The 20,240-nt window shown below is 54.7% G+C and overlaps 1 protein-coding gene across 1 annotated transcript in view; it reads left to right on the top strand.

Moving 5' to 3' along the window:
• LOC127194187 (SCO-spondin-like) overlaps positions 1-20,240 on the top strand; it is a 58,940-nt gene that overhangs the window by 390 nt on the left and 38,310 nt on the right. The window contains 35 exon segments of the mRNA XM_051151510.1: positions 2,698-2,980; positions 3,397-3,479; positions 3,657-3,836; positions 3,996-4,240; positions 4,338-4,437; positions 5,070-5,228; positions 5,336-5,415; positions 5,758-5,910; positions 6,017-6,188; positions 6,318-6,558; positions 6,811-6,955; positions 7,793-7,910; positions 8,549-8,724; positions 8,804-9,031; positions 9,196-9,361; positions 9,573-9,810; positions 10,996-11,185; positions 11,293-11,387; positions 11,584-11,840; positions 12,149-12,283; positions 13,016-13,212; positions 13,482-13,609; positions 13,698-13,807; positions 14,129-14,278; positions 14,376-14,469; positions 14,559-14,728; positions 14,975-15,208; positions 15,802-16,023; positions 16,441-16,680; positions 18,414-18,505; positions 18,583-18,814; positions 18,979-19,131; positions 19,415-19,555; positions 19,626-19,808; positions 19,889-20,039. Coding sequence (XP_051007467.1) covers positions 2,698-2,980; positions 3,397-3,479; positions 3,657-3,836; positions 3,996-4,240; positions 4,338-4,437; positions 5,070-5,228; positions 5,336-5,415; positions 5,758-5,910; positions 6,017-6,188; positions 6,318-6,558; positions 6,811-6,955; positions 7,793-7,910; positions 8,549-8,724; positions 8,804-9,031; positions 9,196-9,361; positions 9,573-9,810; positions 10,996-11,185; positions 11,293-11,387; positions 11,584-11,840; positions 12,149-12,283; positions 13,016-13,212; positions 13,482-13,609; positions 13,698-13,807; positions 14,129-14,278; positions 14,376-14,469; positions 14,559-14,728; positions 14,975-15,208; positions 15,802-16,023; positions 16,441-16,680; positions 18,414-18,505; positions 18,583-18,814; positions 18,979-19,131; positions 19,415-19,555; positions 19,626-19,808; positions 19,889-20,039 — 5,941 coding nt within the window.

Raw genomic sequence — 20,240 nt, 5'->3', positions numbered from 1 at the left:
TGGGGAAAGGTGGAGCGCAGAACGGGGTGGTGGTGGTAATGGTGAAGAGTTGGGGGGGGGGGGAGCAGAGAGAGGAGGGGGCGTGTTTGGAGAGGAGAGCTGTGTGTGTACCGCTGTCTTTAAAGTCGCCAGTGCCGCCCGAGTATGTGGTAGCGCCGTGGTCCCGTGGGAGACTGTCTGGCCAGCAGAGATTGGGAGAATCAGTCAGGGACACTCCACCAGGATCCACCCAGACTGGAGACCCACTGGCGGTGGGGGGTGAGCGGGCTGAGTACTAGGAGCCAGGCTGAGAGGGCTGAGTGAGGGTAGTGAAAAAAAACAAAAAAAAACAAAAAAACAAACAAAAAACTGGGGAAAAGTTGAACCAAGTCCCCTACCGAGAGGGCTGGTCAGGTGTAGAATCTTCAGACGGTAAGGCTGGGCTGGTGGCAGGGGTGACAGGTAGGGAGGGGGTCGGTGGGCAAGAAAACCTCCTGGTGTTAGGTGCGTACCCCTCCCCAGACTTCCACCATTTCTGTTCATGGGTGCACGTACTTCTGGGCGCTACCCATCCATCTCCGCTCCTGAGACACCCTCGCCCCCTTCCTGGACCTAAAATCTAGGCTGCCTATTCTATGCCCTGTGACTTTCTGCAAACTCCCATGGGCTCCCATTTCCGCCTGCCTGCCCCTGTAGGGGAAAGGGCAGATCCAAGTTACATTTCTCCCAGTCCAAGCTTCCCTTGTCAGCCAAGTTGCAGAACAGTTGGGAGAGAGTCTGGGAAGAGGAGGCTAGTGAACGGCCCTCCTGGACAGGTCAAGGTCCCTGACTATGCTACCTTGTCACAAGGATGGTGACACCTGTGGAATCGGCCGAAGGCTGACCTTATAAGATGCAGCAGGGGTGTCCTCAACATTTGCAGATAGAGTGAGGGAGGTCTGGAGCAATGGAGACCCGGAGGACCAGGAGGTCCTGTGACCCAAGGTGCAAAAAGGCTCTTCTAATACCTGGATGAGTTTCTGGCTGCAGGCGGCCTAGGAGCAGAGTGTGTCCCTCTGTGTGTATTAAGAAGGAGTTTTGAGAACTGCTGTCCACATGGGTAGGAAATATGCAGGAGCAGTTGGCCAGGTAACAGTTTGAGAGAAGTTAGAGGGACATTGTGCCCATGACAGGTAATGACCCTTTCCTGCGTCTCAACTCCCAGGCAACAACCCTAGCTTTCTGGAAGCAACTGGAGGGACTCATACTGGGCCCATTTTAGTTCCAGGCCCAATAGTAGGCCCAGAAGAAGGAACACCCAGGCCAGCTATGTGTACCAAAGAGGGGTGATCATGCAGGATGCCCAGTGGGACCTCATTTCATTATGAAATGAAAGGGTTCAGAGTTTCAGGTCCAGCTGCACTCCAGCCCAGTGGCCTTGGAGGTCTCCTGGTGACCAGGATGTAACCAGGATTTGCCTGTGGAGGCTGCAGCTGCCTCCTCTGAACCGGACACTGGGATTATTAGTCCATCCTGTTCCGGCTTGGCTCCACCCTTGGGCAGGGGGAACAGACCCCCCCCAGTTCTATTCTACCCTTCCTCTCCCCTTCCCATCTTCAAGGAGACTTTCAGTGTTCAGATACCTTGGGAGCCTCAGAAACGCCATTGGTGACCAGATGGCCCCCAAGTACCTCATACAAACACCCTCAAAACACTGACCCTGCTGAGGGAAGGGTTTACTTTTTCAGATTGTCTCCACATGCTTGGGGGCTCCAACCATTCTGCTCTCTTCCTGTGCAGTTGGCCTAAGAGGGAGCAGGCAAAGAAAAGAGCACAGAGAACAACATAATAAAAGCAGTGGTTTATTTTATTTCATGTATGTTTTGCCTGTATATATGTATGTTTGCTACGTGAGTGCCTGGTGCTGCTGAGGTCAGAAGGCTTTAGATCCCCCTGGAACTAGAGTTACAGATGGTTGTGAGCCACGCTTAAACCTATGTCCTCTGCAAGAGTAACAAAGGTTCTAAACCACGGAGCCATCTCTCCAGCCTGCAGTTTCTGAAGGCTGGGAAGACCCTCCCACACCTGTAAATTCCAAATGCTTACTGAGTCCCATCTATGCACCTCTGGGAAGTCCCTAAAGTTTTTTTCTGGTAAGAAAACAGATGCCCAGAAAGGGAAGGTGTTTTTGACTTGTGGTAGTGCTTGAAAGTGTAGAAAAGCCAGGGGCTCAAAATGTCCAGCTGTAGTCCCATTAGACACACACACACAAACACACACCATGCACCTGCATACTGGGAGGGGTGTGATGGGGCCTGTTTCCATGGAGAGTTGGCCTCTGAAGGGATGCAGGAGGTAGGCCCAATCTGGTTCTGAGCAGCTGGTACCCAGGGGCAAGAGGCTGGGGATAAAATCTACCCTCATGAAGAGCCTTGGACAGATTGGCCTCCAGGTGGATTCAGCCCTCAGTGTGAGGCAGTGCTATTCTCTCTGGTCTCCTCTAGCAGCACTGCCCAAATCTAAGCCTCAGGTCATCCCAAAGGTGACCTGGGCTAGGGCACCATGCTTCTTCCTGCCTTTCTGTTTGGGATGCTATGGGCTCTGGCTAATGGGTAAGCAGCTCCTGGGGGGGTCTCCCAATAGGATCCCCCTGCCTGTCTCTGCCTGGGCACCCTCTGGGATGCCAGACTCTTCTTTCAGCCCTTTTCTATCCACCCTTAACTTCCTCCTCCTTTCAAGTACCTCTCCCAGCAGTCATTGGGGCTTGGATTCATAGCACGGTGCTTCTTGGTGACAGAGGGCACAATGCTGGTAGCTGTGCCCACCTATTCCTGGACAGGCACTGGTGTGAGCAGACAGAGACTGTCCACGTGGAAGAGGAAGTAGCTCCTCGTCAGGAGGACCTAGTACCCTGCACCAGCTTATATCATTATATCAGCCTAGGCTGGCGGCTGGACCTCCCCTGGAGTGGCCGTATGGGGCTCACCAGGCCCCCAGCACTTGGGCTCTGTGCCATCTACAAGTGAGTGAGGGTCAGAACCTGGGCTGTCTGCTGGGCAGGAAAGGAAAGAGTGACATGGCAGGATATCCTGAGAATGGGGGAGGACCCGGGAGGAACTGGTGCATGCAGCAGGCATTGGGGAAACAGGTTCTGGCTGGATTCGAGGAAGGGTGGAGAGAGATGGTGTGGGTGGATGAGAGGGCACCATGCTGGGCACAGTATGGCAGGGAGAGAGAGGCGGGACACTTGTCCCTTCTGCTCCAGGCTGCTTCCCAGCATTTATTCTTACTTTGCACTTGAAGAAATGAAGGTCAGGAAGGGAGAATTACTTGATAAAAAGCCCTTGGAGTAGGTGACGGGACCTAAGGTCCTAGGTCTTGGCTGAATATTAACATCTCTTCCTGCTCCCCGCCCCCACCCCCGGTCTGGTGAGACAGACCTCCAGAAACCCGGCCTGCTACTTGGAACCGGACAGTGAGGGCTTGCTGTCCAGGATGGGGGGGTGCTCACTGTACAGACGGTAAGTTTCCAAGCAGGATGGGTGAGTGGCACGTTCTGGGATAGTGGCTGTGAAAAGGAGCCCATTTCTGATGTAGCAGAGGTGACAGACTGCCCAAGGACACAGCAGGTCTGGTTGGGCTCCCTTGGCCATCCAAATAATAACAAGCTGGGTGTGCCCCAATCTCTTCTACTACAGCCCTTGCCGGAGCCAGCCCTAAAGGCCACTGCTTTGTCACATGGCAGTGCCAACCTCTAGCAGGCTCAGCTAATTCTTCGACGGGAAGCCTAGAGGAATGCTGTGCCCAACCCTGGGGACACAGCTGGTGGGACAGCCGCTCCCAGATGTGTCTCAGCTGTTCTGGTCAGCAACACTCAGGTGGGTCTGTAGTCTTCAATCCTGGAGACTTATTTAGACCCTCCTCCTATGGTCCCTCCAGAGGGACCATGCCCTGCCCTCATACCTCCTGTTGTGACAGGAACTGTGTCCTCTCCTGTCCCTGCATTTAGAGGCTCATACATGACTTATCTTGTTCAGGCAATGCTTCCTCTGAGTCCCTCCTGCAGCCTCTGGGAGGGGCTGTAGGCCAGCTCTGGAGCCAGCGCCAGCGTCCCTCAGCCACCTGTGCCACCTGGTCCGGCTTCCACTACCAAACCTTTGACGGGCGTCACTACCACTTCCTGGGCCAATGTACCTACTTGCTAGCTGGTGCTGTGGATTCCACCTGGGCCATCTACCTTAGGCCTAGGGTCCACTGTCCCCAGCCTGGGCATTGTTGGCTGGTGAGGGAGAGAGGGATGACCCCAGGGAAGGTCTAGACTTGGGGGGTGGGGTGCAGCGGGGAGAGTTACGCATCTGGTCCATTGCGCTTTTTCTCAGGTTCAAGTGATGATGGGGCCTGAGGAGGTTTTGATCAAAGATGGAGAGGTCTCTGTGAAGGGCCACCCAGTGCCTGTAGTGGAGCCTCTGCTGCTCCATGGTGAGGATGGTGTGCCCACTCCTGAGGGAAGAGTAGCAGGCTTGCTGCAGCCCTCTGAGTACCGTTGGAAAGCTTTTGAAAATTAGGACTCAAGAAGGCATAAGCCTGGCTCACCCACTCCCTAATGCCTCCAGCTGTGACTTGGGAAAAGTCACTCTGTTTACCTGCCTTGAGCCTCAGTTTCCCCACCTGCCTCATGAGAGTATAATCAATCATGGCTGGGATAGGAGGTTGGGTCCAAGTGTGCATGTGTCTGTATGGTATGGATGAGTGGATAGAGTGTGTGATGTGTCGTGTGTATGCATTGTCTGTGTGGAAGTGTGGTATGTGTGTCTGGATGCTGTGAGGCATGCTGTTTATGTTGTGTGTTGTGGTGCATGGAATGTGTATATGGTGTGTGTTATATGTTTATATGTAGTATGGGTGGAATGTGGTGTGTGTGTGTGTGTGTGTGTGTGTGTGTGTGTGTGTGTGTGTGTGTGTTGTAGCTTACTCTCAAGATAGCAGGCACTGCAGGAAAACCACAGTGCCCAGGTTGTAAATTGGTGTGAATTCTTTCCCTAGGTAGTTTAGGCCTGCTGTGATGAGTTGGGTGTGGCCCTTGAGACTGAATGACCCTATCCTCTTCCCAGGGATGAGCCTGCAGTGGCAGGGGGACTGGCTGGTGCTCTCTGGGGGCCTGGGGGTTGTTGTGAGCCTGGACATGTCCAGTTCCATTTCCATCTCCGTGGACTATGAGTTCTGGGGACGGACGCAGGGCCTCTGTGGCCTTTACAATGGCCGGCCAGAGGGTATGTGAGGTGAAGCTTGGTGTGGCTGATGGAGGGAGGGAGGGAGGGAGGGAAGGAGGGAAGAGACATAGGACTCCAGGTCTAGCAATGGCCCTAACCTTCCTCAGATGACTTTGTGGAGCCAGGAGGGGGACTGGCTATGCTAGCTGCTACCTTTGGGAATTCATGGAGGATCCCTGGTTATGAGGTGAGACTGCCTCTGGCCTACCCACACCCACTATTTTCCTGGGGTCCTCAGGGAGAGTGCACTGGTTCTGGTCCCACGGGGAGCCTGGAAACTGCTGTGTGATGGATGACTACCCAGCCCTCCCTCATATGACCACTGAGCAGCTCTGTCTGGGCTGGCTGTGGCCCTGGATCTTCTTTTTTTCTGGGCCGGGCTTGTTATTTTGCTGCCATCTGCAGCCCTGAATGTGGTCTAGTGGGCATGACAGTTGGGTCTTGAGGCAACTATGAGGACAGAAATCACCTTCCTGTTTTCCTGGCTAATGTCCTTCATCATTGCTTCCTGGCCTGGCGCTCTCCTCAGCCTGGGTGTCTGGATGCAGTGGAGGTGGCCCAGGGCTGTGAGGGCCTTCTGGAAAGTACACAAACCGGCTTGGAAGCTGGCAGGCTTCACGCTCAAGCCCAGGACATGTGCCACCAACTGCTGGAGGATCCATTCTGGCAGTGTCACGGACAGGTATGGGTGGGATGGAGGTGTTTAGTTTCACATTGAGATGTGAAGAAAGGGGAGAAAGATGTTGGTGAGGAAAGGCTTGCTGGCTGAGGATGTCCCTTCCCTACAGGTTCCCCCAGATGAGTACCATGAGACCTGCCTCTTTGCCTACTGTGTTGGAGCCACAGCAGGCAGTGGCCCAGAGGGGCAACTGGAAGCTGTGTGTGCCACCTTTGCCAACTATGCCCAGGCCTGTGCCAGGCAGGGCATCTATGTGCACTGGAGGAAACCTGGCTTCTGTGGTATGCTGGGTCTGCTTACTCCAAGCTAACCAAGATCCTTGAGTGGACTGAGGGGCTGTCTCCTATGGCCTATTGGATTTGCAAGGCCAACCCCTCACAGACCATTTGTTTGTTTGTTTGTTTTCACAGAACGCCCATGTCCAGGGGGTCAGCTCTACTCTGATTGTGTCTCTTCCTGCCCACCCAGCTGTTCAGCAGTAGCCCAGAGCGAGGAGGGGCCTTGTGGGAAAGAATGTATGAGTGGCTGTGAGTGCCCAACCGGCCTCTTCTGGGATGGTGCCCTCTGTGTGCCTGCTGCCCGTTGTCCCTGCTACCACCGGCGCCAACGCTACGCCCCTGGTGACACTGTGAACCAGCAGTGCAACCCTTGGTGGGTCTTTGGGCTCTGCTGGGCCATACCCTGATATTTTTCTTTGTGCTGCCCCTGAGTTCTCCCCCTCCCAGATAACCAGCCCATTCTGGGGCTTCCCACCCAATGACCTGTGACATTTTCTGGCATGACTATCCAGTTCCAATGGTGGTGGGGGTGCCTGGGGGAGAGAAAGAACCAATATGCTGGCAGTGGGTCAGATCCAGCTCCACGGATGCCACAGTGCACTGCTCCCACCCCCTATGCCTTTAGTGTGTGCCAGGATGGCCGCTGGCACTGTGCCCAGGCCCTGTGCCCTGCTGAGTGTGCAGTGGGCGGTGACGGGCATTACTTCACCTTTGATGGGCGGAGCTTCTCCTTCAGGGGCAGTCCTGGCTGCCACTACAGCCTGGTGCAGGTGAGCAGAGATAGTATTTCAGGAAGGGGGTTTTGTCAGAGTCGGGGGCCCTCACAGGGGAGTCCTGAGGGGAGATGACTGCAAACAAGACATTAAAGTTGTAAGAGGAACATATAGCCCCTTGCGAGGAGAGGTGGACAGCAGCGCTGGCGGGAGAATGGCTGCCTCTGCCCTTCCCCCACACCATCCTTTCTAGTCCCCACCTCTCCTAACTGGCCACCCTAGTCTAGAGCCACAGAGCCAAACCTATCTTCATAGTCCCTTTTATAGATATAACGTACTGGGCTTGTCACAGGCAGGAGAAAGAAGGGACCGCCATCAATAAAGTTGAGGTTTCCCAAGTTCAGCATACACTGTGTTTTTTTTTTTTTTTTTTTTTTTTCCCTCCTTCTAAGGACTGATTGGTGATCTCTCAATGGGTTAGTCTGGTTAGTGTTGGACCGTTGCAATTTCTTTACTTATCCCTCCTTGCCTGGGTAGCAGTGGGGTGAGGAAATCAGGAGAGAGGTGGGTTAACAAGCTGGTGTCTTATCCAGATCAGCTGTCTCCCCACTCTTCCTGGCCAAAGATGCATGAGGTGTACACACACAGATGGAGGGTAGATGCCAGCGCACAGACCACACACACACACACACACACACACACACACACACACACAGAGTCACACAAACCTCCCCATATGCACTCACACCCATTCACCCATGTCAGACCCTGGTGAGGCTAAACCCCTCCCTCGCCTAACAGAATCCATCTAGTTAGCCCCTGTGCGGGGTGGGGGCTGAAGCTGAGGCTTCCTTGGGGATCCTCCACACACCCCTCCCACCCTGTGTCTCCCAGGACTCTGTGAAAGGCCAGCAGTTGGTTGTGTTGGAACATGGGTCCTGTGACACCGGAAGCTGCCTTCATGCCCTCTCTGTCTTCCTGGGGAACACCCACATTCAGCTCAGATCCTCAGGTAACCTCTTGTCTAGTGCAGAGGAGGAGACATCTCTACAGTCTACCTGTTTGGGTGCCGAGCGGGCCTGTTGTCCACTGTCCTTACTCTGTGAACTCAAGCCTGCCCTGTACCTAGCCCTTACCTCTCCTTACTCCTGTCTTCGCATTCCAATAAACATCCCTTTTATATTCCTGTACCTGCACGTACTGCCTGCGGCGGCGTCTCATGCTCCCATCCCCGGAGCAGACGCACTAACGATTTCAAGGATATTTTCCAAGACATCTTCTGCTGGTCTTCAGGCATAACTACAAGTCACACAGTTCTGAGCAGGCTTTGGTCATGAGCAGACGGCTAACTGCTCCTCTCAGCAACGGTCCCTCCAGCTCTGCCAAGCCCAGGCCGGCTGCCGGCTCTTTACCCAACTCCTGCCACGTACTGACCACACAAAGGGATATAAAAAAAAAAAAGCATGATGATGTGGGTTCCTGTGCTGTGGAAGGGCGGCCTCTGGTAGGACAAGTGGCCTCTAGGGATCGCTCTTGTTGCTCACACATCCCACATCCCAGAAGCCCTCCCATCTGCTTGCCAAGTCGTTTCCCCTCCTGTAGCCCATCCTCCCACGGCTTTCCCACCACATGGCCAGGCCTCTCTTCCAGGAGCTGTGCTGGTAGCCGGGCAAGACGTTGACTTGCCCTGGATTGGTGCTGAGGGCTCCAATGTTTCCCGCGCCTCATCTACATTCTTGCTATTGCGTTGGCCTGGGGCCTGGGTTCTCTGGGGAGTGGCTGACCCTGCAGTATACATCACCCTGGACCCCCGTCATGCCTATCAGGTACGCTGGGAGGCCAGCGAGCATCTGGGCTAGGCTAAGTGAGATGGCATTTTACGTTTACGGGTCTTCCGTGGCTCAGGTGCAGGGTCTGTGTGGCACCTTTACCCGGAAGCAGCAGGATGACTTTCTGACGCCTGCTGGAGACGTAGAGACCAGTGTCACCGCTTTTGCCAACAAGTTCCAAGTGCCAGGCGATGGAAGATGCCCCTTGGCGGACACCGGCCCACTGTTCTCCTGCAGCACTTACTCCCAGCGCCTCGCTTTCGCAGAGGCAGCCTGTGCTGTCCTTCATAGCCCCACCTTTCGGGTACGAGGGTGCCCTTCTCTTCTGCCCATAAGATCAAAGGATCCAAAAAAAAAAAAAAAAAAAATGCAAGAAAGAGTTCAAGGGCACAGGAAGGCAGCAGTGGGCTCCCAGGGGGAATCGGATCCATGAAGAAAGAGCTGCCCCTTTTTCTTTTTTGCCCCAAGGAGTGTCACGGACTGGTAGAGCGGGAACCATTCCGGCTACGGTGCTTGGAAGCTGTGTGTGGCTGTGCCCCTGGCAGGGACTGCCTATGCTCTGTGCTCTCTGCATATGCTCGCCACTGTGCCCAGGAGGGTGTCCTGCTACAATGGAGGAACGAGACCCTGTGCCGTGAGTCTCCCCGCTCAGCCAACCCTACCCTAGGCCCCTCACCTCTCCTTTCCTAGTGGCCCACCATCACCATTAGGAGGAGCTGGAGGGGTCAGCAGCTCCTTCCCTACCGGACTATCGCTGAGCTCTTTCTCCTGTAGAGAGATACAGGGACTTGAGGTCCAGACAGGGTGGCTAGGCTTCTGACTTGCATATTTATTCCTGTGTCCAGCTGTCCTGTGTCCCGGTGGCCAGGAGTACCAGGAGTGTGCCCCAGTGTGTGGTCGCCACTGTGGGGAGCCAGAAGAGTGTAAAGAGCTTGGCCGTTGTGTGGCTGGTTGTAATTGTCCCCCGGGATTGCTGTGGGACCTTGAGGGCCAGTGTGTCCCTCCCAGCATGTGTCACTGTCAACTTGGAGGCCGTCGTTACACCTTCAGCACCAGTACCACTACAAAAGAGTGCAGCCGCTGGTAAGAACTGCCACCCTTGAGTAAAGAGGAGAGCTTTTGAGAGAAACGGCTGGCTGTGCTGCTGCATGGTCACAGGAGGTTCTTGGGGGACATGGCGGGGTGCTGGGGCACGGTCAGCGGTCAGCTTCAGCTCTTTCATGTTCACTGCTTATTGTATTGGCTTTTGTTTGTTTGTTTTTGTTTGTTTTTTTGTTTTTGTTTTTCGAGACAGGGTTTCTCTGTGTAGCCTTGACTGTCCTGGACTCGCTCTGTAGACCAGGCTGGTCTTGAACTCACAGCGATCCACCTGCCTCTGCCTCCTGAGTGCTGGGATTAAATGTGCCGCCAACACCACACCTCCCCCCACCCCCACCCCTGCCCCATCCCTGTCCCCCGGCTTTGCTTACTGTATTGATTCCTACTTGGTGGACAAGGAGGAAAGTAAGGCTCAGCTAGGTAGACTATTTGGTACTGAGAAGGCGAGATGAGATCTATTCCTCAGGAGGCAGGGGCAGGCTCCAGGGCATTTCTGTGGGCCCCGTCTGCTGCTTTGGACAAGAGGCAACTTAAGGGAGGAAATGATTATTTTAGCTCATGGTGCAAGGGAGTAACTGTCCATCCTGATAGAGGCGCGTCATGGCAGCAGGAGGTAACTGGTCATATTGCATCCTTCGTCAGGAAGCAGGAAGAGATGAGCACTGGTGCTCGGACCACTTCCTTCTTTTCTATTAGGCCAGGGCCTCAGGCCATGGACTGGTGCTGTCCACAGTCAGGGTGGGTCTTTACGCCTCAGTTAACCCAAACTAAAAAAGTCCATGGTGAATAGGCTCAGAGATTAGTCTCCTAGGTGATTCTAGATCTCATCAAATTGACGTCAAGATTAGTCATCACATTAGGGGAGTCAGTGTCTACACCCCATTCTAGAGTTCCAAGGCTAGCCCCCACTAGAGCTAGACAGAAGGGGTACTGTAGATCCCAGGCATGTGGGCTTCCTGAACAGCTTGCCCTCCTATGCTGGAGGCTGTGGTGTTGGAATTTGAGCTGTTCAGGTCTCTAACCTTGGGGCTGGGTGCCTACCAGGCATTAGGGGGTCCTGCAGGGGTCCTCAGTGTCTGTGTTCCTGAAAGTCACTGTGGCAGACTATGGGCTAGGATAGCCAGATGAACCCATGCTGGGCCTGGCTCTTCCATCTCTGTCCCTCTACAGTGTCTGCCAGGAAAGGGGCCTTTGGAACTGCACAGCTCTCCACTGTCCCCCAAAGCGGGCACTTTGCCCCCAGGAACTCATCTATGCCCCTGGTGCCTGCCTTCTCACCTGTGACAGCCCCAGTGCCAACTATTCCTGTCTGGCTGGAAACATGGATGGCTGTGTTTGTCCCCCTGGCACTGTGCTGCTGGTAAGGCAGGGAAGGGGACCCGTGGGGGCAACAAAGTGGCTCTCCATACACAGGGGTCCTGCCCTGCTCTCTAGCTGTCCAAAACAGTGTTTTCACCTTTCACCCAGGACCAGCGCTGTGTGCCTCCTCATCTTTGTCCCTGCCGTCACAATGGGCAGTGGTACCCACCCAATGCCACCATCCAGGAAGATTGCAACACTTGGTATGTCCAGTCCCTGTCACCTGTTACTGTGTGGCCTCGTGACTCCCAGGCATCGTGCCTCTTTTCACTAGAAGCGGTTGAAATGGTAGATGAGGCAGGACATCCAAAGTGGCCTGGACACTGGGAACCCTCCAGAATCCTTCACACTCAGGACTATCCCTGTTGTTGACGGCTCTGCCCTGTCTCTTACCCACAGTGTGTGCCAAGGCCAGCGGTGGCACTGCACAGGTCAGCGGTGCAGCGGATGGTGCCAGGCATCTGGCGCCCCCCATTATGTGACATTTGATGGGCTGACCCTTACCTTTCCTGGGGCCTGCGAGTACCTGCTGGTGAGAGAGGCTGGTGGCCGCTTCAGTGTCTCTATCCAGAACCTGCCTTGTGGGTCCAGTGGCCTCACGTGTACCAAGGCATTGGCTGTGCGGCTGGACAGTACTGTTGTGCGCATGCTCAGAGGTAGCTGTGACCTATCAAGGATGGTTGTGATACTGCCAGAGGGTGTGGCGTGGGGTGGGGGGGGGGACGGGGAAGGAGCATAGCAGTGTCGCATCACAGCTCCTCAGCATGGCCAGGGCCCAGGGTTCCTGTCCTGGATTTGGTTGTCCTTATGGTGGGGTTGGTTGGAGCCAGAACTCTGGAAGGCTGCAAAATCAAGACCCAGAGACATCTTCTAATGACCCGCCCAAACAAAAGAGTTTGGGGAGAGTGACTAGGAGGATTGCTTTGGGACCAGGCTAAGTTTAATACCCTTCCTTCTTCTTCAGGTCAAGCAGTCACAGTGAATGGAGCTAGCATAAAGCTCCCCAAAGTCTACACAGGCCCCGGGCTGAGCCTGCACCATGCTGGCCTCTTCCTGCTGCTGACAACACGCTTGGGTCTCACGCTGCTCTGGGACGGAGGTCAGGCTTTGTCCTCATCCCCTTAGCCCATACCAGGCCTTTGCGCTGGTGGCTAGATTCCCCCAGACCCTTCTTCCTGGAACCTGCCAAGCTCTGAGGTCGAGGCTGACCCTTGACAGCCCACTGGACGGATTTCCAGTCACACAGCCACGGTCTCTGCTGTCTCCCACACGGCCACCTCTGCCCAGTGGCCACCCCTGTCTCACAGCCCTCGAAAGTGGCTGAAGTGTCCATATTGTATTTTCATAGCTGGTTTTTTTTTTTTCTTCACTTTACAAGCGTGACCATGCCACCAAAGAAACAGTTAGAAAATACCAAGTTTTAGGAAAAGATGACAATAGGCCAGCTGACATCTCACTACCCAAACATAAGCAGTCCACGGTTTAGAACTATAACTGTTAGTGAGAATTGAGGGAAACCAAAACAACCCTGTGTGGACTTAGTCCCTATGGGCTAGTTGAGAGCTTCTTGCCACAGAAGGGCCTCTCAGTCCATCCTGAAGCCAATTCCCACCTGAATGCGGCCTGTAGGGGGAATTTTGCTGTCTCTTAACCTAGTGTTAGTCAGGAAACTAGGTGGCTTCCAGATGTTGGTCTTTTCAGTTCTCTCTAGAAAGGGGAATCAGCCTCTGTTGGGTGGGGGCACCTATGCAGGAGCTCCTATCCCCATGAGTTTTTCTGCCCCAGCCTGGCTGAGGGCCCTGGAAGTCACTTTTTAAAAAATTGCTACCAGGCACCCGGGTCCTGGTACAGCTATCCCCCCACTTCCATGGTCGTGTGGCTGGGCTGTGTGGAAACTTTGATGGTGATGCCAGCAATGACCTGCGGAGCCGCCAAGGAGTCCTGGAGCCCACAGCAGAGCTGACTGCCCATTCCTGGCGCCTCAATCCCCTGTGCCCTGAGCCAGGAGACCTGCCACACCCCTGTACAGTGAGTAGGGCTGGGCAGCCCGAAGGAAAGTAGGGATGTAAAAGCAGAGAGACAGAAACAAAGAGAGACAGAGACAGACAGAGAGACAGGGAGAGGGAGAGGGAGAGACAGATGGAGAAAGAGACACACAGAGACAGAGAGAGAGAGAGAGAGAGAGAGAGAGAGAGAGAGAGAGAATGAGGAGGAAGGGGAGGAGAAGGAGGGGGTGTGGGGGAGGAGGAGGAGGAGAAAAATGAAGGAGAGGCCCACAGAAACACCCTGTGTTGCAGGCGAATGCCCATCGGGCAAACTGGGCCCGGGCCCGCTGCGGGGTGATATTGGAGCCAATCTTTGCCCCGTGCCACACAGAGGTGCCCCCGCAGCAGCACTACGAATGGTGTGTGTATGACGCCTGCGGGTAAGAAGGCAAGGAGTGGATGCAATGGGCATGCTGAGGTGTGGAGGCGGGGTGGGGCATATGATCAGCTGATGGCTCCACTTCACAGGTGTGATACAGGGGGTGACTGTGAGTGCCTCTGCTCAGCCATTGCCACCTATGCCGATGAGTGTGCCCGGAACAGACATCCTGTGCGTTGGCGCAGCCAGGAACTCTGCCGTGAGTGTGCCCCGTTCTCTCAATCCTGCCATGTGTTCGGGCCCCTTGAAAAGTGCCTCTCCTATCCCACTAGCTGACCATTTAGTCACTCAGGTTCAAACGAGAGCTGGGTGCTCCCTCTGTCGCTAAGATGCTTTCCTTCGTGGACCAAACATGAGAATGGCCGACATACATCCTTCATCTTCCTTTGGGAGGGTCTTGATCAAGGTCTCCAGCATGGCATCCTGTGCTTCCCTTGGGTGTCAACTGAGGCTGGCTCACCTGCGCCATTGCTTCCTGATGCTCCTGGGCCTCGGTGAGCAGAGCCTCTCCCCCACACAGCCCTCCAGTGTGAAGGAGGTCAAGTATATGAAGCCTGTGGCTCTGCATGTCCCCCTACCTGCCATGATCATCATCCTGAGTCCAGATGGCACTGCCAGGCCATTACTTGTGTGGAAGGCTGCTTCTGCCCTGAGGGGACACTGCTGCACGGTGTGTTGTTGGGGGAGAGGACAGTAAGACTGGGCGGGAGGCCACAGTGCTGCCTGACCCTCCTTTGTTCTGAATCGCACACGTTCTGTGCTCTCAGGTGGAGTCTGTGTGGAGCTGGCTGCCTGTCCCTGTGAGTTGGGGGGCAGCTTCTTCCCACCAGGGACTGTGCTGCAAAAGGACTGTGGAAATTGGTGAGTGAGTGGGAGGCCCAGGAGAAGCCTGTGCTCGTGGGCTGAACAAGCTGACCTGTGACTAATGCCAGACACCCCCATGTGCTCAGCACGTGTCAGGAAAGTCAGTGGCATTGTGGAGGTGACGATGTCCCATGTGAGGAGACGGAACCTGGCTGTACAGAAGGAGAGGCTCTGTGCAGAGAGAGCGGGCACTGTGTGCCACTTGAGTGGCTTTGTGACAACCAGGATGATTGTAGTGATGGCTCAGATGAGGAAGGTGAGTGTGTTTTCATGTGTGTGTGTGTGTGTGTGTGTGTGTGTGTGTGTGTGTGTGTGTATGTGACAGTAACAGGGACGATAACCAAGGTTACTGAAACTGCAGCATCTGTCCCCAGGGTGGTGCCCTAAGCTTCCCTTGCCAGGCGCTGTGACTCAGGTGATGGGTGGGAACTGAGGGATGGGGAGGGTGCTTGGGGTCTCCAGCCCCACAGCATCCTGAACCTGCTCGCTTGTCCCACGCCAGGCTGTGCCACCTCAGGCTGTGGGAAGGGGCAGATGTCTTGCCAGTCTGGCCGCTGCCTGCCCCTGTCTCTGCTCTGTGATGGGCAGGATGACTGTGGAGATGGCACAGATGAGCAGGGGTGCCCGTGTCCTCATGGCTCTCTGGCCTGTGCTGATGGTCGCTGCCTGCCCCCTGCCCTGCTGTGTAATGGGCATCCCGACTGTCTGGATGCTGCAGATGAAGAGTCCTGCCTGGGTGAGGAGTCTCTGCCCTACCTTGAGCCCACTAGGTACCCACACACACAAGGGTCCAGTCTCTGAAGGCCCCTGTGTATCTACCCCCTCCTATGCCAGGCCTCCACTCGTGAAGGTGATACCTGTGAATGACTGAGTGGCGGTACCCCCAAAAGAGATAGAATACGGGGTTATTAAGGGCTGGTTTGCTCAGTAGCTAGTTGCTACTCTTCCAGAAGACCTGAAAACAGCTCACAGCACCCACATTGGGCCGCTCATATAACCACCTATAACTCCAGATTTAGGGCTTCTGACATGCTCTTCTGACCTCCACAGGCACCTGCACATGTGTGTACATTCATACACACATAGACACATACATTTTTAAAAATTATGTATACAGTGCTTTGTCTGCATATATACCTGCAGGCCAGAAGAGGACACCAGATCTCATTATAGATGATTGTGAGCCACCATGTGGTTGCTGGGAATTGAACTGAGGATCTTTGGAAGAGCAGTCAGTGCTCTTAACCACTGAGCCATCTCTCCAGCCCCCCTTTTTTTTTGTCTTAAAAGAGGGTATATCCCAGGACCACCTCCTCTCCCCTACTGCAGGGCAGGTGAGGTGTATTGCTGGAGAGGTCTCCTGTGTTGACGGCACTTGCATTAGGACCATCCAGCTGTGCAATGGAGTTTGGGACTGCCCAGATGGAGCTGATGAGGGGCCCGGTCACTGCCCTCCGCCTTCTCTGCCTACTCCCCCTGTTGACATTGGGCAGAACCCTTCCACCAGCTCCCCAGATACAGCACCGAGTCCTGTGGGTAGTGCTAGTCCTGGTGAGTCTCTGGGAATAAATAGGGTGAGGAAGCTGGGTTCCTGAGCTGCACAGGAAGGGGACCAGTGAGTATATCAGAGGGAAGCATTTAGGCCAAACTCTGGGCCTGGGAGCTCTGGAAGGACGCGGTAGGTGTTTGGAAAAGATGGCATGCCCAGGGTTACTTCCTGGTGTTAAGGGGCCTCCCTCTGAATGAGAGAAGGAGGGCCTAACAGACATTCAGGGACCAGGGGAAAGCTTGTGGAAAACAAAACAGCTGCCGAATGCAAGAGAGGGTGGGACTTGGGGGAGGAGCATGTTCAGGTAAGAGTCAGAGGTAGTGACTCTAGAGGGCAGCCCCAGAGAGGCTGCATGGGTGAGCTGGACCTGCAGAGCCAAGAGTCCACCCCTGCTGGTCTAACCAACATATCCCCCGCAGCGTTCCTCTGTGGCCTCTCTGAGTTCCGGTGCAGTAGTGGAGAATGCACCCCACGGGGCTGGCGCTGCGACCAGGAGGAAGACTGCACAGACGGCAGCGATGAGCTTGACTGTGGAGGGTGGCCCTGCCTGCTGTCCCAGGTGCCCTGTGCCCACAGCCCGCACTGCGTGTCCCCAGGACAGTTATGTGATGGTGTGACACAGTGCCCCGATGGTTCAGATGAGGACCCCAATGCTTGCGGTAAGAGTCACATACCTCGCTCTGTACAGGCCTCTTCTGCTGGTAGCCTAGCAGACTAAGGCCTGGCTCTTCCCGAGTACCTGTCACTATTGCCTCTTGCTACGTCAGGCTGTACACAGCTAGACCGCGACTGGAGATGTCAGAGGCTGAGCTGTAGTGAGAATTCTGGAATTTTGGTTTTTTTTTAAACACATTTTTCTTAAAGGATTTATTTATTTATGTATTTATGTAACACCTACAGGCCAGAAGAGGGCACCAGATCTCATTATAAATGGTTGTGAGCCACCATGTGGTTGTGGGAATTGAACTCAGGACTTTCGGAAGAGCAGATAATGCTCTTAACCTCTGAGCCATCTTTCCAGCCCTGCCCCCTTTTTTTTTAAGTCTTAAAAGGGGGTATGTCCCAGGACCACCTCCTCTCCCCTACTGCAGGGCAGATGAGGTGCACTGCTGAAGAGGCCTCTTGATTTCTTTTAAAAGCACAGAAATATTATAAGAATGTGTTTTTGTTTTAATCCCAGGTATGGGGATAGGGGGCTGCTTTAGACTGTCTGTAGCAGCTGACGATGATTTGCCTCATACTCCAGCAGAGGTGTGGTTTTACCAGCTGCGATTGTGTGACATTTGGAATTCTGGGAACTTTTCAGAGGGAGTATAAATGCTAGGGCCCCAAGAGGCGGGGTCGGTGGTGGTTGGTCATGTAGGGAGGTTGGTTGTGGTTTGCTGCGGTCAAAGAAGAAATAAAAGGAAAGAAATTAGATTCAGGGATTTTCCTACTTCTTCTCTCCCTCTATCCTTGTTTCTCTCCTATTCAGTTTTAGGGAGTGAAATAGGGTCAGGGATAACAGATGGGAAAATGATGAACCCACAAACTAGCAAAGACCAGCAACACCGAGTGATTATTTTTGTTTTGTTTCTTTGATCTTTACCATGAAATCTTCCTTAGAAGGTTTGTTGCTATGGTTGTTTTCCCATAGGCCCAAGGGTGAGTAGAAAGGAGTCTCTGGTCTCCTCATATGTGGGCAAGAGGAAACAAGAGAGTGGGTAGTGGCAGAGGGCATAAGAGGGGGGCTCTGTTTGGAGGCTCCCCCATCCATAGTTTCTCCCCACCTCACCTGAATGGAATTCTTTGTGCCCTACCAAATCAGCACTTCATGCTCTGGCTACCTCACAAGAGAAGGTATCGAGCTGTCCACGGGCCCTGACTTTTCTCCAGGACTCTTCTTCAACCCTTTTGATGTGAGACAGGGATGTGCCCCCCACCCGTGTTCCTCTAATGCCCTGGCCTTCCCTGATGGCCCTTCTGTGGGGGTAGGATGGGCATGAGGGACAGGAGCATGACAGGATACTTCTTTTTGTTTGCTTTGCTTTTTGAGACAGGGTTTCTCTGTGTAGCCCTGGCTGTCATGGAACTTGATCTGTAGACCAGGCTGGCCTCGAACTCAGGAATCTACCTGCCTTTGCCTCTCTGAGGGCTGGGATTGAAGGCGTGTGCCACCACCAATCCAGCTGGTAGGACACTCCTTATCCGTAGGTTCCACCCGGCTGCCCTCATGCCATGGCCTTTTTTCCTGTGGCTTGGCTCCCTGGCTGTACCTGAATCCCAGGCAGCTCTGTGATGGGATCCCTGACTGTCCTCAGGGCGGGGATAAGCTGCACTGTGCTATGCATACTGTTTTCTTGCCATCTAGGAAACAGCTTTTATTCCTAGCTAACTGGTCTTTCTTCCCCAGAGGAGCTGTCAGCTTCAGGAGGCCCCAACAGGACAGGAGTTCCCTGCCCAGAATTCTCCTGCCAGAATGGCACCTGCATTGATTTTCTGCTGGTGAGAGTCTCGAGCAGGCATGGGTAGGCTCAGACCTTGTGCCATTAAGCCGAAGCCTGAGCCTGTTGCTTTCCTAGGTGTGTGATGGGAATCCAGACTGTGAATCGGCAGGTGAAGCACAGCAGTCCCTGGATGAGCAGGGTTGTGGGGCCTGGGGCTCCTGGGGTCCATGGGAGCCATGCAGTCAGACCTGCGGGCCTGGCATACGGGGCCGGAATCGACACTGCTCCGCATCTAGGCTCCCAGTGTTACAGAACTGCCTGGGCCCACAGCACCAGTCACAGGCCTGCTTTACAGAGGCCTGCCCAGGTGAGGGAAGGGTCATCTGGCAGGGGGAGTCGGACAGCAGGTCATGGAGACAGAGGGGACAATAGATGTTGTTGAGTCCTAGCCCTGCATTAAAGCCTACACCCCAACACACACACACACACACACACACACACACACACACACATCTTGACCATCCCTTACAGTGGACGGTGAATGGGGCTCCTGGTCTTCCTGGTCTCCATGTTCTGAATCCTGTGGGGGCACCATGACACGGCATCGGCAGTGCCACCCACCCAAGAACGGGGGCCAGGACTGTGCCCTGCTGCCTGGGAGCCTTCAGAGCACCCACCAGACCAGTGAGTAGGGGGGAAGGGGGACACAAGTCAGGGCACAAGGAGGCATGACGAGACACTGAGAGGGGAGGGGGACAGTAGAGGAGGGGACCTCTGGGTGGATGCTGGCCGAGGGGGAGAACACAGCAGGAGTAGAGGGTTGCTGGGGGGTGCTGTGGGCATAGGAGTCGCCACTTGGGACACTGAGGACATTGGGGGCTTGTGGTGGACACTGAGTGTGATGGACACTGGGTTTCTGCTGCAGATGCCTCTCTCTGCTCTGACTTTTGTCCTTGCCCACTTGCAGATCCCTGCCCTCAGGAGGGATGCCCCAATGCCACTTGCTTTGGAGAGTTGGTATTCAGGCCTTGTGCCCCCTGTCCTCTGACTTGTGATGACGTTTCTGGTCAGGCCATGTGCTTGCTTGACAGGGCCTGCAGCAGCCCAGGTGAGGGGCAACTGGACTGGGCCTGTGAAGGCCTTGCTTTGCATGATGCCTAACACTGGGTTTTATCTAGGTTGCTGGTGTCCAGAAGGGCAGGTGCTGGCCACTGAGGGGCGGTGTGTGAGGCCTAGTAAATGCCCCTGCCTGGTGGATGGTACCCGTTACTGGCCTGGGCAACGCATCAAGATGGACTGCCAGCTCTGCTTCTGCCAGGATGGCCGGCCACGTCGCTGCCGGCCCAATCCAGAATGTGCTGGTAAGCCTCTACCCAGACCCTTCCCTGGAGGCCCTGCTCCCTCCCCAGACCACAGAGCCCTGATGCCTGTCATCTTCCAGTGGATTGTGGCTGGTCTTCCTGGTCCCCCTGGGCAGAGTGCCTGGGTCCCTGCGGCAGCCAGAGCCTCCAGTGGTCTTTTCGGAGCCCCAACAACCCACGCCTCTCTGGCCGCGGTCGCCAATGCCGTGGCATCCACCGCAAAGCCCGCAGGTACAGACAGATTGGGGACATGGTGTATCTTCTACTTCTGCTTATGAGATAAACTCTGAGTCCCTCTTTGAGATAGATGTTTCACATCTGCTGGGGGACCCCAGACTAGCAGTCCCCAGCTGACACCTCAGCTGTCTTTTCCTACTTCAGTTTTGTACCTGCTAGATCCAGGAGCCAGCAGACAGAACCTATGAATAGAGC

Source organism: Acomys russatus, chromosome 10 (genome assembly GCF_903995435.1).
Source record: "Acomys russatus chromosome 10, mAcoRus1.1, whole genome shotgun sequence".
In the NCBI taxonomy this organism is placed as follows: Eukaryota; Metazoa; Chordata; class Mammalia; order Rodentia; family Muridae; genus Acomys; species Acomys russatus.
This window is presented reverse-complemented; position numbering and strand designations above follow the sequence as displayed.